Here is a 17415-nt window from a genome sequence, read left to right on the forward strand (position 1 = left end):
CTGACCTTTCTTTAACAAGAGGACATTCTTTAAGATCCTTTCCTAAATTAACTCTGAATATTGCTGCTTTATTATATCCTTTAGATTTATGGAAGTCTGGCAATCCCAATACATTTCACATTTTAATCATATTTTGCTAAATGAGGTTTTCTTTTCCATTTAACAGCTGTGAATAAAATATTAGTCATTAAATGCTAATTGTGAATGGTGGTGGTGGGAAGCAAAGGTTCGATGGCTTATTAATGAAATCAGTGTAAGGTGTTGAACCATACAGATATAAAACATGCCGGGTTCAATTCGTGCTGAGTAAAGCTGTTCTCAACCAGAGTAATTTTGCGGTGTTCGAATTAGCACCAGCTTCCTAGACTCAGGAAAGGGTGACAAAATAAATTACCACTGTTTCAGTTTCCAATTGCAGAGAATTAACAGCACAGTAACAGATCATTTGGCTCAATCAGTCCATGCTAGTGCTGATGTTTCATTCAAGTTTCCTCCATTGTCAATTAACCTTATCAGCAAAACCTATTATTCCCTGCTCCCTCAAACATGTGCTTAAACTTGCCCGCAAATAAGACAATACTTTAATCTGAACTCCACCATATGGATGGTTTCTATATTTCCACTACTCACCAATCGTAAAACCCCACACTTTTAAAGCTAATGCAAATACTGATCTTAGCAGTGAAGTCCCAAACAATTATAGGTTACTATGAGACAAAGGAAAGAATATGGACATAAAATACTACCTGCCCCAATGAATCTTACATGTGAAGTTATTCATTAATACTTAATTTGTACATCTGAGGATGCCACATTGAAACACTACTTATTGAGAATTGCATTATTCCATTCTAGAAAGAGGATGGAATTTTTTTTCTGATTCTCATCAATGTCTGAACAAAGCCGTGGAATTAAGGAATGGACTGAAAGGAAACAGTGCATCCATCCACAGAAGAGAATTAAACCAGTTACCAACTGCTACATATTTCCATTGGTGCTGCTTTATGAGCCATACATGTTTGAAATGAAATCATCATGGTTTCCATCTGTGATTCCATGGTTTCCTTCGGACTAACTGCTATCATAATGCTCCCAGCTACTAAGTCAATGGCTAGGAAAGGCCTTCTTAATCGCAGTCTTCTCAGCAATGTTAGTTTGGTGTTGTACTTATAACTTAGGAACCAGTGGGATTAACAGAATTTTTTTTTGTTTTTTTCCAATTTCACGTATTTTGTGTTTGAAGCTATTGATGCTTTCTGGGATGGGTTGCCTTTTGCACCTTACAGTGTCCATTATTTGAGGTGAACATTAACAGTCCATCTTTAGACTTAATAAAGATAGGGCAATAAGCTACAGATAAATTACAAATGAATCCAAACCCTATCTTTTGTTTTCAAAAACTCACCATCAAATGACCCATTTGACTATTTAAAACAAGTAACAAATTACACTCACTGACCAGCAGGGTACTGCCTATAGATTCATAGAGTCCAACAGCACAGGACAGGTCTTTTGGCCCAAACTGGTCCATATTGACCAAAATGTCCATCAATGCTAACGCTATTACCCTGCACTTGGCCCATATCCTTCTGAACCTTTCCTATGCATGTATTTGTCCAACTCCCTTACAAGTGTTGTTAATGTACCTGCTTCAACCACTTCCACTGGCAGCTTATTCAGTGTAAAAAACTCTGTGTAAAAACGTTGCCCCTAATGGTCCCTTTTACTGTTTCTCCTCTAACCTTAAAATGACGCTCTGTAGACCTCAATTCCCCAACCCTGGGAAAAGGACTGAGTGCATTCACCCTATCCATGCCTCTCATAATCTTTTAAACTTTCATAAGATGCCCCCTCAGTCTCCTACGCTCTAAAGAAAAAAGTCCTCACTTGTCCAATTTCTCCCTATAACTCAGATCCTAGGGTCCTGACAACATCCTTGTAAATTTTGTCTGCACTCTTTCCAGTTTAGTAACATCATTCCTGTAGCAAAGTGGCCAAACTGAACACAATACTCCAAGTGTGGCCTCATCAATTATCTTTCACATTTCTTAATCAATCAGACACATTATGATACACGTTTGGAGCAGGTAGGACTTGAACCTGGGGATCCTGACTCAGAGATAGGAGCACTACCAATGTTTCACATAGTCCTTGTCACACACTTTACAAAGTCCACAGAATTCTTGAAACTCAAATTGTTTAGATATCATTCATCGTGTCTCTTATGTTCAGTTATTATTACACATGTCTGAAGCAGGTGAGATTTTAACCCAGATCTCCTGACTCACAGTTTGCAGCTACCACTGTGCCACCACACCTCTAGTGCTCATCCTTAGACAGCTTTAATCAACCTGTTCAGACATATTGTGTCACATCTCTGGAGTGTTAATGCCTACAGTTCTTAAATGTTCATGCAAACAAAATACCTCAAGTCATTTGACAACAATCAGGAAATATTGTTTTTACCACTCTAACTGAATGTAACTACCCAGATCAGGAATTTTCATCTTCAGGTACTTGGCTGTTCTTAGTCAGAGCATTGTAACTGAGGTGCTATTAACGATAAGAGTTTCATGGTAATTGGTGGGAAAATCAGTCAATCTTTTTCAGAATTGTAATTATCCAGTTACTGTAAATTTGCCAGTTGTGTAAATTGAGTATGTTCGTGTCGTGTCCCAAATGACATTATAGCCTCTCATTGTCATTGATTAACTCATGGTGGCTTCGGTGACACAAAAGCTAATTGGGACCCATTTAAATAATACCAAGTAAGGAGAGAATGTGCCACATCTCAGAAAAGTAAAGTTGATTGAAATGAAAGGAATAATTTGCATGCTGTGTGCGCACACATGGCGGGGGGAGAGGGGGGGGGGGGGGGAGGTACAAATAGAAACAACAACAGCAAGAAAACATTGTTGCCAATGGTTAGGAGATATGAAGCACATGAGCAGAAGCAGATCTATAGCTAACATTAAGCTAGAAAACTCTTATTGAGGTGACTGGCTAATTATTTTCCTGTCGGCTGTTTTCTTGGATTTGCACCCACAAAGGTGCTGCAGAAAAGGAGAGAGTCATAGCATGTATAATCTCAGCCTTTAAAATGATGCTCCATACAACTTTCATGAATTTACATAGTAATGTACGTTTAGTATTACAGGAACAATTTTTTTTTATATTACTCTGCCATGGAAAGAAATAGTATTTTTTTTGGTAGTTAACAGATGTCTAATATTCAGTACACAGAAGAATTCATGTGTTACTCCTTTTCAGTGGTGTGGTTCAGTGGTAAAACACTTGTAGTGATTTTAAAAGTAGATATAAAAGAGGCTAAAGAAAATGATCAAACAAAGCCATGGTCATGAGTATACTGAAACAGCTTTTACAAACACTATCAAAGGAACACTGTCTGAAAGCACAAAGAATTGCATTTTCAATTCCATTTATTAATAACCACATACTTTTCTGGCCACCACAAAAAAAACTGTCAAAGTAAGAAACAGTAACAGGAATAAGTACAAAACATTGTTAGACATTGACTCTTTAACATCAGTAAAAATGCCAGAAAACTATTTAATTAGGCTGATGTATAGATAAAACCCCATGTTTAAAATATACTTGGAAAGGAATTGGTCTCAAAGGATGCTAAAAACAAGCAATTGCAACAACATGCTGGTGAATGAATGGATTAGTTACAAATGATGTGTCCCTGTTCTTTATTAGCCCCTGCAGATGAACTTTGATAATCCTCACACAAGACAATGGTTTTCAATATAACAAACACAATGACTTTTTATAGGAATGCTTTGATAAGTGGAAAATCATTTTATAGATAGACACAGAGTCTGCTAAATTATGAATACACGGGAAAGGTGGTGTAGAAATTCACAGTGCCAGCTCCTCCACAACTGTTTCTTTTGTGATAGTTTTGCATTAAACTTCTTCATTATCTTGTCACTTTGCTGCCTTCTTACTACTCTTGGCTTTCAATTTTGCACATTTGATGTTTTTGCTGGTTTCTTGTGTCCTCTTTACTGCTCTCTCTCACTCTTATTTTTCTCTGTGCCCAGGTTAATCCTAATCTTTTGGTTTTAATTTTATCTTGGATATCCTCAGCCAACACCATCAAAAACACAACTGGTCATCTCATGGGTTTGTGGGTTGTTGCCAAGCTTGCCTAAATCAATGGTCACTTCACCCCAAAAGAAGCTTGTGAGAGAAGTACAGATAAACTGATAAGGCACACATTGTAAAAAGTAACTTTTTCAATATTTTCCGAGTATACATGTCTTTTTGTTGTGCTTTATTCCAGTAGAAGTGGCATATACCCATATTCCAATACACCAGCAAAGCTTCTTTTTAACCATTATAATGTTTGAATTTTGTTTCAATTTGTTTTTGTTTTATTCAAACTGTGTTCTGATGCCAGCACTATGGACAAATGGTAAAACACTTGCAATAATTTCCTTTATGTATATGAACAAACAGCTAAAAATGTTAAACAAAGAACTGGTCATGACTATATAGGCATAACCTTTAGCAGAAACTGATGATGCTTGATATGTAATGAATTCGAACTTATGTCAACCAAAACAGACATTATCTAGCAATCATGTTATTTTAACTGTATGCCAGGCAAAGGTCTTAGATTACTAGGTTCAATACCACCAGTTAGAATGGTACATCTATTGGTCAATTCAGCTCCCTAGTTTTGTCAGACTCAATAACACTTGCTCGACAGTACTCCATTCTTTTCATTTGTTTTATGCTGCATCCAGACCCACTATCATGGCATCAGAAATAGTTTCCAACTCACAGGGAGCCAAACTAGAAACAGAGAAAGTCACCTTGCTGGAATTCTCTAAAATCGCATAAGGAGAAGAAACACAAAGTAGGTCTTCTTAGCTGCCAACCTCAGTAAATACTGGAAACTAAATTTTTATATTACAAAGGCTGCCTGAGATGCAGGTGGTAAGAGTTCACTGACATCTGTGCTCTGTTAGATCTAGACTCAGCAAATCATGTTACAGTGCCACTTTTGGTATGAATTCAGCTCCTTCATGGTACTGGGTTCAGTAGCATTATCACTTAAGTCCTCATATCCCTCAACATTGAAACAAATACATTTAAAATTGGAAAAAAGCTCATAACTTTTAATGACAAAACAATTAGGGTAACCAATATTGACATTCACTTTTTGAAGATATTTAAATGAAACTGCCAGTTATCCTACTGCAGAGGAATTTCCAAGCTTTTGTCCTTACAGGTCACAGAGTAAGCTTATTACCACTTTTCCATTAACTTTATGCATGTCAAGGCATTAGTCCTAATAGTTCTTACAGTTATAGTTGAGGATTTTTCACCAGTGACTTAACAACAGAGAAAAACATGTTCAAACTACAAATGATTTAAAGGCAAATATGGTGAACAGAGAGCAAAACTGGAAACTGCAGGGGTTGCATATGACCCTTGGGCTGCAGGTTGGGAACTCATGTTGTAAAGTTAAGATTAAAAGTGTTCATTTGACGAGTATATCTATCAATCAAAAAAAAACACATAATTAGTGGCAGCTGTCCTCATTCTGAATATTTCAAAAAGGAAAAAAAAATGCCATTCATCTTTTTGTAGATACAGCTGTTACTCTGAATTTTGTCTTTTATTTCAAACACCAGAGCAATTTATTTTCACTGATGTTTTCTGAGTTGGAAATAGAAATCAACCCAAATTTGCAAACTGTTTGTCAAAGGTATTGCCAGTCCAAACATCTGCAAACTGGAAGTTTGCTTAGGACAGCAGGAGGGCTAAGGTCCATTCCATCACATAGTGACTGCCAGTGGGGCCCCAAGAGAAAATGATGAAAACCACCATGAAAAATCCATATAGACTTGGACTTAAATAAGATTCCACAGAAAACCCTTGCAGTTAAAAAAAACAACAAACAGTACGGAATTAAACATTTAACAGCAAGATACTGCTGATGCTGGAAATCTGAAAATGCTGGAGAAACACAATATGTCTATCAGAATGCCAGTTTTGAAAAGAGTTATATGCTGCCACATTTTGGATGAAGCCTGTCTTTTTTTAAAGCTACAGTGCATACCACACAGAGGAGGAGGATGGTGCAGAAAGTCTTATTTAGAGTGGGGAAACCAGCAACATGTTTCAACAAAATGTTAGGAAGATAGCCACTCATTGTAGCAAGTTGTTTAAGTTGATCCTTAATTCCTTATTATAAAAGGAGGAGAAAATGTTGGTGAAACCTAGGTAATCTGGCAGCATATAACTCTTTCAGAACTGGCACTCTGATAGACTTGTTGAGTTTCTCCAGCATTGTCTCCTTCCGTTTTAATAAGGAATTAAGAATCAAATTAAATAAGTTGCTACAGTGAGTGACTATCTTCCTAATATTTTGTTTGAAACTTTTTGCTGATTTCCCCACTTTAATTTAAATATGATTTTCTGCACCATCCCTCTTCTCCATGTGGTGTGCACTGTAACTTTTAAAAAAAAAGCACAAGCTTCATCCAGCATTTTGTAAACAGAGTTAAAAGAGACTCTTTGGCTAGCTCTGGAGAAAAAAGATCCAACTTCACTTCATCCACCTTGTGAAGCCTTGACTTTGAAAGAAGCATTTGTTTTCCTTTCCTCTGAAAATTCAGCCAAGAAAACTGCCAGGTGTAGCTGAAGAACATGGAACACAAATCCAGGTCCTTTCATAAAAAGCAGTGCACGTGAGCATTATATTGCTTCATAGGTTTAGTTTATAAAATGTAATAATTTCTTTCTACAATTCATTGCAGATTACTTTGATTAAACAAAAATTACTGCACAAGGTCAGTAAAAACTCCATATCTAGGGGCAGAAAGCAAAATGCTATTTGAGTCCCAGTATATAATATTTGCAGAAAAATCAAAGAACTGTAGATACTGGAAATCAGAAACAAAAACAAATTGCTGAAGAGCCTGCCAATTTTATACAAAACCAGAAAGTGCTGGCAAACCTCAGCAGGTGTGGCAGCATCTGTGGAGAGAAAGAAGAGTTTGTGTCCAATGACTCTTCTTCAGAATCCTTCTGAAAGGTCACTGGACCCGAAATGTTAACTCTGCTTTTTTTTCCACGGATACTGCCAGACCTGCTGAGGTTTGCCAGCACTTTCTGTTTTTGTATAAAATTGGCAGGCTCTTCAGCCAACAACAAAACCAACCGCAACTCCACTAAAGGGTGTTTTTCAAAGCAGCAACTACAAATGAATTAAAAACATATTTACAACATAATTATGTTAATGAAAACACAAAACAACAGGTTACTGCAATCCTTAAGCATCCGATGGTCTGTCCTATGCAGTTGAATAAGAAAGGGTTAACTGCAGCCTCAAATCTCAATGAACATCTGTTGTTCTGGAACTTGCGAGTAATTTCATCCAAGTTTCCCCTGCAGCTACAACAGCCACAGACTGCATTCAGTTAAAAGGCTTCTCTAGTGTTCTGTTCACTCCCACCACTTATTAAATTACATTCTTCAGATTTCCTGGAAAAAAAGACACACAAAAAAACTTTTACATAGCACTGTGACAATCTCAGGTTAAATGCAAATTTTATGCAGAAAAATACAAAACAAATGTGGTCAAATCCTCAAATTATTAAATCTAGAAAATTCTCATTCTGCAGAAATAGGTGGTCTCCGTGAACATTAAACCAAACACTCATGAAAGGATCTCCTTTAGAAGGACTGTTTCTGTGTTACTGAAAGACAAAGATCAGGTTTACTGCTGCAGTGCCAAAATAAAATTAATGTAAATTCCCATGTCCAATTACCAGTGTGCATGTACCAGCAATGTTTTAATATTTTAAACTGCACTGTTCAAATGCATTCCTGCCAGTTTCAATCCAGCAAATATCCAAGTTACCCACTACAAATTTTTAACAAATGTATAAACTGAAAACCTTATAACATAGTCAATGACAATTAATACAATTTTTTTTTCAATTCATCAAATTACCGGTAAGTCCTAATTAGATAACTTCTGAAATTGTAAGGTGATAACGAACAAGATTTCATTCTGAAAATCTTAGTATTTTAAATTTACGTAATTCTTTAAAGGTTGTAACCGCATCCATGTGTCATAACTAAAACAAAATTACAGTTTTATTGCATCACATAGATATCACAGATTTCTGCTTCTGCATTTGGAATGATTCAGATATCGAGCACCTGGTGCCTGCAGATACATGTTTTCTTGTGTTTAGTTGACATTTTATACAAGTATGTTTCCTGTGCTTAGTCTGCATCTTGCATAGTGTTCTTGGAGACAAATTTGCCTTATGCTTGGCTGTAACCAGAATTACAATTTCACAAAAATATATTTTTGCATTATAATTTGAGAATCAAAAATCTACCGTTGTTCACTTGTCACTAATACAAGCAGTGTTATTATGCTTCATCCTTCTGTGAAGCAATGTATAATATTGCCAGATAACACACATATTCCGCACATTTTCTGCTGCTCATGAAACTAGAATGTTGAAAGATGAAAGTTTGTTAAATACTGAGGGATTTTCCAGCATGGAGATCAGTTGCATTAGACACAGCTGGCTCAGATCAAAGATGTCAGGGCCAATTCTTTCTTAAACAGGGATTGCCCATCAGCAGAAGGTCCAAAATGAGATGCTGAAGTTGAGGAGATGCTCATCGCGTCTATTACATTTTGGAGGAGCTTCATAATTTAGATATTTAATGAGGCACGTCAACTGTTTGCATTCAAGGTCTCAATGGTTTTTGTGCTTGTTGTCCATGTTGGGGGGACACAGCAGGCCTTAAGTTTCCATTTCCAATGTTAAAAAAATGCCTGACAAATTTCAGTGCATCAGATTATTGTCCTTTAACAAAACGCACATGAATTTGTTATTGGCTGATATTATTTAGTAGTAACTTGAAAATATTGCACAGCATGGATTTAAGGAAGTCAACATTGGTGCAATCTTACTGAATTTGCAATGCCTAGTAATGCCTGAAGATTTCAAGCTTTAGATTTGCATAAATAATTGAATGCATGATATTGTATATGCCCCCCAAAAGCAACAAGAGTGCATATGTGCAAGATGCTGTGTCCTGCCCAGTATACTTATTTCTCCACTTTTACTCCTTTGATTATCAGAAATTTATCAATCTTAGAATTAAAATTATCAATTGCCATCTACAAACTTCAACCTGCCTTTGCATGTATAAGTCTTTCTGAATTCAGATTTTCAGTCTATGTCCTCTTGTCCTAGATTCCTTAATCAGTGAAAATAGAATCCAGGTATTGTTGCAGTAAATTTATATTGCATTCACTCCAAGACCAATGTACCTTTCCCAAAAGGTGTTGTTCAGAATTAACACAGTACTGCAGGTAAGTCTAACCAAGCTTTTACATTTGTGAAAGCCTGTCTTTTTAAATGTTTGTGCTTTTTAAAACTGTGGACTGAAATGAGAAAGAATGGCTTTAAAAGTCAGGAATTTGATACCTTTTTTGAACTGTGTAGCTGTGGGTTTCAGCAACATGAGGAGGAACTGGAGCAAAGGGTTTGTTTACAAGTGAAACTAACTGGATTGTGAACTTGGGTACATTTATCAATGACAAAGGTCCTCTGCCGACAACAGCAAGGTGATTGTTTCAGCTGAACAGCTTGGCCTATGAGCAAGATGGAGAGAACCTAGTCAGACCAGGACAGAAACCAACAGATCTGCAGCAGCCAAAAGCTCTCGATTCTCAGCAGTAAGCCACTTAAAAGCAAAGAAAAATCACCTGTCTTTCCTTTAGAAGATGCTGCAAGTTGTGACCTTGAATTGGATATGTCAGAGACTTTTCATAAGTGAAACAGCTAACCTATGCCTCTTGCAAACCAATTGAAGTAACCAAGAGGATTGATGAGGGCAGAGCAGTAGATGTGATCTATATGGACTTCAGTAAGGTGTTCGACAAGATTCCCCATGGGAGACTGGTGAGCAAGGTTAGATCTCATGGAATACAGGGAGAACTCGCCATTAGGATACAGAACTGGCTCAAAGGTAGAAAACAGAGGGTGGTGGTGGAGGGTTGTTTTTCATACTGGAGGCCTGTGACCAGTGGAGTGCCACAAAGATCAGTGCTGGGTCCACTACTTTTCATCATTTATATAAATGATTTGGATGTGAGCATAAGAGGTATAGTTAGTAAGTTTGCTGATGACACCAAAATTGGAGGTGTAGTGGACAGTGAAGAGGGTTACCTCAGATTACAACAGGATCTTGATCAGATGGGCCAATAGCTGAGAAGTGGCAGATGGAGTTTAATTCAGAGAAATGAGAGATGCTGCATTTTGGGAAAGCAAATCTTAGAAGGACTTATGCACTTAATGATAAAGTCCTCGGGAATGTTGCTGAACAAAGAGACCCATGGAGTGCAGGTTCATAGCTCCTTGAAAGTGGAGTTGCAGATAGATAGAATAGTGAAGGCGGCGTTTAGTATGCTTTCCTTTATTGGCCAGAGTACTGAATACAGGAATTGGGAGGTCATGTTGCAGCTGTACAGGACATTGGTTATGCCACTGTTGATTGCATGCAATTCTGGTCTCCTTCCTATTGGAAGAATGTTGTGAAACTTGAAAGGGTTCAGAAAAGATTTACATGGATGTTGCCAGAGTTGAAGGATTTGAGCTATAGGGAGAGGTTGAATAGGCTAGGGCTGTTTTCCCTGGAGCATCAGAGGCTGAGGGGTGACCTTTTGGAGGTTTATAAAATCATGAGGGGCATGGAAAGGATAAATAGACAAAGTCTTTTTCCTGGGGTGGGGGTGTCTAGAACTAGAGGGTGTAGGTTTAGGCTGACAGGGGAAATATATAAAAGAGACCTCAGGGGTAGCAGGTCTTGAAAACTCCAATCTTCTAGACATAAAGTCCAGTATTCCATTCACCTTTTCAATTTTTTTGTATCTACTGACAATATTTTAATGAACTATTTACACGGGCTGCCACCACTTCCAGCTTTAACCATTTAGAAAACACATTGCTCTACATTTCTGGTCTAAAGTGGATTCCTCACACTTGTCTCTTGGTCTTTTTACTTAGCCTACTTTTCGAATCAACCTGTTCAGAGATGTTATTACACACCTCTGAAGCAGGTGGGACTTGAACCTGGTCCACTCGGTCCAGTGGTATGGACACTACCACTGCACCACAAGAGGGCCCATTTTGCCTACTCACTATTTATTAATAATTATAAGTTCTAATGTAATGCTTCATCAACACTGCATACATTGCTGTCTATCTATATGTAATTGGAAAACTTGGACACATGACTTTCTAGCCCAAACTCATGAATAATTATCACAGAATCCCTACAGCATGGAATCAGGTCCTTCAGCCCAACAAAACCACATGGACCCTCCGAAGAGTAACCTACCCAGACCCACTCCCCTACACTATTACTCTACATTTACCCCTGACTAACGCACCTAACCTACACATCGCTGAACACTATGGGCAGTTAATCCAACCTGCACATCTCCGGATTGTGGGAGGAAACCAGGGCACCTGGAGGAAACCCACGCAGACAGACGGAGAATGTGCAAACTCCATACAGACAGTCGCCCTGTCACAAAGCTGGTCCTTTTCTCAAAGCTGTTTCCTTTCCTCAAAGTTATTGTGTCCTTGATTGTTTTTCAGAGGAGTCATAAAATAGCCCAGGCTCTGAAACAGCCGAGTTGGTGCAGAGATGAATGGTTTATTGGGGCCCTTTTTGTTTACCCCTAAACAGATGATAGCTCAGGCCAAAGGCTTTCGTGTTTTAGAAATAACTTGTATAATGAAAGGGGAATGGCCAGTCCAGGCAGCTACAGCTTTCTGGTCCAGTTGCAACAGGGGATGTGTGTGAAACAGGCTGCTGACTTCTCTCTCGCCGTGCAAACTGTAAGTTGCCTGAACCATGTTTTACTGCTGTGTTAAGGGATGACTGTATTGGAACTGTTACATGTATTTTCAGAACTTCATCATTAAGTTGGGCTTGGATAGGATAAGTTATCGGATATTCTATTTTCTGTTCTTTGTGTTTCCTTTCATAACTTTGTAAATAAATTTTGTTTGTTTAAAACTTGGCAGTCGACCCAGCTAACTTACACCAGGAATATCCACTATACACTGAGCTAAACAAATAGCAAAGTTATGGTCTGAGCAACCTGCTTAAAGAGGTTTTGAGGGGTCTGGCCTAGTCCATAACAGCCTGAGGCTGGAATTGAATCCAGCTTCCTGTCACTGTGAGGCAGCAGTGCTAACCACTGAGCCACCGTGTCACCCATATAACACTTGATACCCGAACACAAATCCCAGTGGAATGCCAAAGTCAGATGCGGCAACTTAGAGTTCTTAATCAGAAACACTACTTTCTCATATCATTCAGTTAATATCTTAGCTAAGTCAATAACTTTGCCTTCAGTTCCTATTTCCTATCTTTTTCCATATCCATGTTGGTTCTCTCTGGCAAGGGGTGATGTGGGATGGAAAAGCAGTGACAAATATTTGTGTTGTTGGGGAGTGGGGGAGGGTTCTGTTTGATATAGAGAATCAAAATAGGAGCATAATCCTACTTAAATATGTGATCAGGTTGATAACAGTTACTTGACAGTCTGCAGTTGGGGTTTAAATGGCTATTAATTAGTCCATGGGGTGGGCAGGCAGCCCACTATTTACCCAGTCACTAGCAAAACTCTAGTGGAGGGTCGTAGGCAACCATGTCATCCAAGTTCATGTCCAGCAGCGGTTACATAAATTTCCTAGCATTACTTTCTTCATTGGCATAAATTTGATATTCCTTGCACGTTTAGTCTTTTTTGTAGTCTTTTAAAATTTTCTATTCTGCGCATGTCTCCTGTTCGTTTGGATTTTGTACGCCTCTTTTATAATGCTTATTCATTTATAAATTCTAATAAATTAAACATCCTCGGCACTTTACAGCAGAGTTAGAAAGAAAAATTTAGTACAAAGCCACAAAAGGAATTGAGGCCAATTAGATAATTTTAAGAAGCATCAAATGGGGGAAGGTCAGCTAAAAAGGTTTACAGAGTGAATTTTAGAACTCAGGGCATTGCCAGCTGAAACAGTGGCCAATGATGAACAAAGCTGGAATATTCAAAGTTGCTGCAATTTTAGAAGTATCATTATCGCAGACATTTGCAGGATTGGATGGCATTACAGAAAGGAAGAAAATGTGTACTTATAATGTCATTCATCTAGTAATCCAAACCCTGGCTAATATTCTAAGGATCCATCACAGCAAATGATGAAATTTCAACCCAATAAAAGTCTGGAATAAGAAAAGCTAGCTTAACCATGCCATTTAACCACTGTCAGAAAGTGAGGACTGCAGATGCTGGAGAGCCAGAGTCGAAAAGTTTGGTGCTGGAAAAGGAGCATTCAAGGAGCAGGAGAGTCAACGTTTCGGGTATAAGCCTTCATCAGGATTCCTGTGCTTTTCCAGTGCCACACTTTTCAGCATATATCCATTGTCGATAATTGTAAAATCCCATCTGGTTCACTAATGTCCTTTGAGAAAGAAAATCTGTCATCCTTACCCAGTCTGGCTTATGTGTGACTTCAAGCTCACAGCAGTGTGGTTGACTCTTAACTTCCCCTTGGGCAATTTGGGACAGATAATAAACATTGGCCCAGCCTGCTACACGTCAATTCCCATGAACAAAATTGGAAGGGGAGAGGCGACAAAGTGATTTGAAAACAAGGATGAGAATTTTAAAAGGAAAGTGTTGCTTACCTGGCAATCAACATAGGTCAGTGAGCATAGAGATGAGAAGAAAATGGGACTTGGCCCAAATGAGAGCTGAGTCTTAAATTATCTCAAATTTATGCAGGATGAAATGTGGAAGGCCAGCCAGCAACACAATAGAAACATCAAGCTTGGAGGTAACAAAGGCATGATGAAGGTTTCAACAACAGATAGCTAAGGCAAGGCTCCTGAAGGTAACTTTATAGAGTTGGAAATAGGTGGGCTTGCTGATTTGCTGATATATATTAGAACCTCATTTCAAGATCAAAAATGACATCAAGATTGCGAATAACATGTTTCGTATATCAAGCCAATTCCTAGGGGTTGAATCAAGTTGGTGATTAATGAACAGAATTATAGCAAGGACTAAGTTTTTGTTTTCTCTATATTTAGGTAGAGGAAATTTCTGCTCAACCAGTACTGGATGCCAAAAAAGCAGTCCGCTAAGTTTAGGTACAGTGTTAAGGAAAATGGTGCTGCCAACTTTGCCAAAGCTTACAGACTGACTATATAAGAATCTTTTATCTTTCACCTTGTCATAGGATATCATTTGTGACTTTGATAAGAGCTGTTTCAGTACAGGGTGTGAAGCATGAAATTTTAGGAATTATGTTTCTATTACTGTTACTGTGATTTCAACCCTGTTCAGTCTTCAATGAATTTATTTTTGGCAGGTTAGAGCCCCTACTCCTTCGTGATAAACATTAGCATGGTAAAACTATTTTGAATGCCACAGCTGATCTTCTGTCACTTTTCTCAGAATCAGATTTACCGAGTTTAGTAGACCACCTTTGTTTTATCCTGCTGAAGTTAACTGCACCTAAATCCTAAAACTTTCCAGCTGTTTCACTTTTCTTCCCCCTTTCAAACTTGTCAATTTACTTGATCATACTATGATCACTACTGGAAACACCTAACATCTTTAGGGTGTTAATTAAATCTGGCTCATTATTTATTATTAAATCGAGTATGGGTTGCTCTCTTGCAGCTTCCAGAGCAGATTGTTGCAGTACTGCTCATACACACACACACAGTCTGCTGTCTGGCATAGGTTCACATGCTTATCCGAATTTCAAGACACTATACTTTCCTTACCTCGGATCATGCTAAGTATCTGCTCAATCCGGTGGGGATCATTCTGGTCAGTCCGACAGCTTCGGGTGATTTCCAGTACGTAATCAGGCCCATATTCTGTAAAATACTATGAAAGCAATTGGATTAGTAATGGCATTGAATCACCTGCAGCTTTATTGAGCAGAGTACATGCACATGGAATATAAATTTAAGGATCCTGGTATATAAGTTTAAGTCCAAATTTAATAAATTTGGATTAAAGTGCATGTAAAATTACCATTGTCCCAAAGGGCCATTCAGCTGCCCTCTTATTAAAGAAATGGTTGGTAATGAGTTTAACATGAGGGTCACTATGTCTCAGATGAAGGACAAGTTGAGAAAGTGGGACCTTCATGGTGATGTCTGTCAGTATGGGAATTGAAATTGCACTATTGGCATTACTCTGCAGGGCAAACCTGCCACCCAGCCAACTGAGCAAACACCGCCCCAACTAAAACGCTAGCATGATCAGGGACAGTCAGCACCGTTTTTATGAAGGGCAGGTCATGCCTAACGAATCTTATTGACTTTTTTGACAAAGTGATCAAACCGGTTGATGTGGTGTATATGGATTTCAGCAAGGCGTTCGATAAGGTTCCCCACAGTAGGCTATTGTACAAAATGCGGAGGAATGGGATTGTGGGAGACATAGCAGTTTGGATCAGTAATTTGCTTGCTGAAAGAAAACAGAGGGTTGTAGTTGATGGAACATGTTCAGCTTGGTGTCCAATTACTAGCGGTGTACCGCAAGGGCCGGTGTTGGGTCCACTGCTGTTCGCCATTTTTATAAATGACCTGGATGAGGGCTTAGAAGGGTGGGTTAGTAAATTTGCAGACGACAAGAAGGTCGGTGGAGTTGTGGATAGTGACGAAGGATGTTGTAGGTTGCAGAGAGACATAGATAGGATGAAGAGCTGGGCTGAGAGGTGGCAAATGGAGTTTAATGTGGACAAGTGTGAGGTGATACACGTTGGACGGAGTAATCGGAATGCAAAGTACTGGGCTAATGGTAAGATTCTTGGGAATGCAGATGAACAGAGAGATCTCAGTGTCCATGTACACAGATCCCTGAAAGTTGCCACCCAGATTGACAGTGTTGTTAAGAAGGAATACAGTGTTTTGGCCTTTATTAATAGAAGGATTGAGTTCCGGAACCAGGAGGTTATGCTGCAGCTGTACAAAGCTCTGGTATGGCCACACTTGGTGTATTGTGTACAGTTCTGGTCACTGCATTATAAGAAGGATGTGGAAGCTTTGGAAAGAGTGCAGAGGAGATTTACTAGAACGTTGCCTGGTATGGAAGGAATGTGTTATGAGGAAAGGCTGAGGGCCTTGAGGCTGTTCTCGTTATAGAGAAGAAGATTGAGAGGTGACTTAATAGAGACATACAAGATAATCAGAGGGTTAGATAGGGTGGACAGGGAGAGCCTTTTTTCAAGTATGAGAACGGCAAACACGAGGGGACACAACTTTAAAGTGAGGCGAGATAGGTATAAGACAGATGTCAGAAGTAGTTTCTTTACTCAGAGAGTAGTACGGGTATGGATTGCTTTGCCTGCAACGGTAGAAGATTCGCCAAGTTTAAGTGCATTTAAGTCGTCATTGGACAGGCATATGGACGTACATGGAATAGTGTAGATGGTTTGGGCTTCAGATTAGTATGATAGGGCAGCGCAACATCGAGGGCCGCAGAGCCTGTACTGCACTGTAATGTTCTATGTTCTATGTTAAATGGAGGGCACAATCTACAAGCTTGTCTTAAGTAGCCGATCTGGTCCACTAATATATAGAGAACATAATCTGCCATCTTTATCAGGTCATAGCTACTGTGATGCATATTTTTATGAAGTTGAACGTGTGTACAGTACCTTTAAGACAGAGTGAATGCTGTTCTACACTGAGAGCTTACAAGCACCTGTGTCATATGACTAGATAACAGTCTCAGAGTGCACTGGAAAATTGAAAACTGTATCATTTGGCTGTGAAATAGATACCTGAGTTGGTTGCTGTTTTGACAACAATTCAAATTTAACCAGTTTAAATTATGCCCCAGGATATTAAAACACAATTGAATTTGAATTTATTGTTTTACTAACATCGAACCAATGAGACAATCTGATATTGGGAATATTAAAAAAGGGAGCCATTTTGAAAATCAGACAGAGTAACTGCCATTGAGAGCCAAGACATTGAAACACTCTCTATCAAAGGTACTGCTTTCATATAGAACATAGAACATAGAAAAATACAGCGCAGTACAGGCCCTTCGGCCCTCGATGTTGCGCCGACTGAACCCTACCTAACCTACACTAGCCCAATAACCTCCATATGCTTATCCAATGCCTGCTTGAATGACCATAAAGAGGAAGCGTCCACCACTGCTACTGGCAGGGCATTCCATGAACTCACAACCCGCTGAGTAAAGAATCTACCCCTAACATCTGTCCTATACCAACCTCCCCTTAATTTAAAGCTGTGTCCCCTAGTAACAGCTGACTCCATACGTGGAAAAAG

The 17415-nt window shown here is 38.8% G+C and overlaps 1 protein-coding gene and 1 long non-coding RNA gene across 2 annotated transcripts in view; one reads left to right on the top strand and one right to left on the bottom strand.

Annotated features, from left to right (window-relative positions):
- The window catches only part of LOC140495806 (uncharacterized), a 109915-nt gene that overhangs the window by 32267 nt on the left and 60233 nt on the right, over window positions 1–17415 (top strand). The window lies entirely within an intron of this gene.
- The window catches only part of hdac8 (histone deacetylase 8), a 79205-nt gene continuing 65212 nt past the window's right edge, over window positions 3423–17415 (bottom strand). Inside the window, exons 10-11 of the mRNA XM_072594936.1 lie at window positions 14884–14989; window positions 3423–7524 (exon numbers count right to left, since the gene is read on the bottom strand). Coding sequence (XP_072451037.1) covers window positions 7502–7524; window positions 14884–14989 — 129 coding nt within the window. The 3' untranslated portion in view covers window positions 3423–7501. The remainder of the gene's footprint in view (window positions 7525–14883; window positions 14990–17415) is intronic.

This window comes from Chiloscyllium punctatum, chromosome 25 (genome assembly GCF_047496795.1).
Source record: "Chiloscyllium punctatum isolate Juve2018m chromosome 25, sChiPun1.3, whole genome shotgun sequence".
In the NCBI taxonomy this organism is placed as follows: domain Eukaryota; kingdom Metazoa; phylum Chordata; class Chondrichthyes; order Orectolobiformes; family Hemiscylliidae; genus Chiloscyllium; species Chiloscyllium punctatum.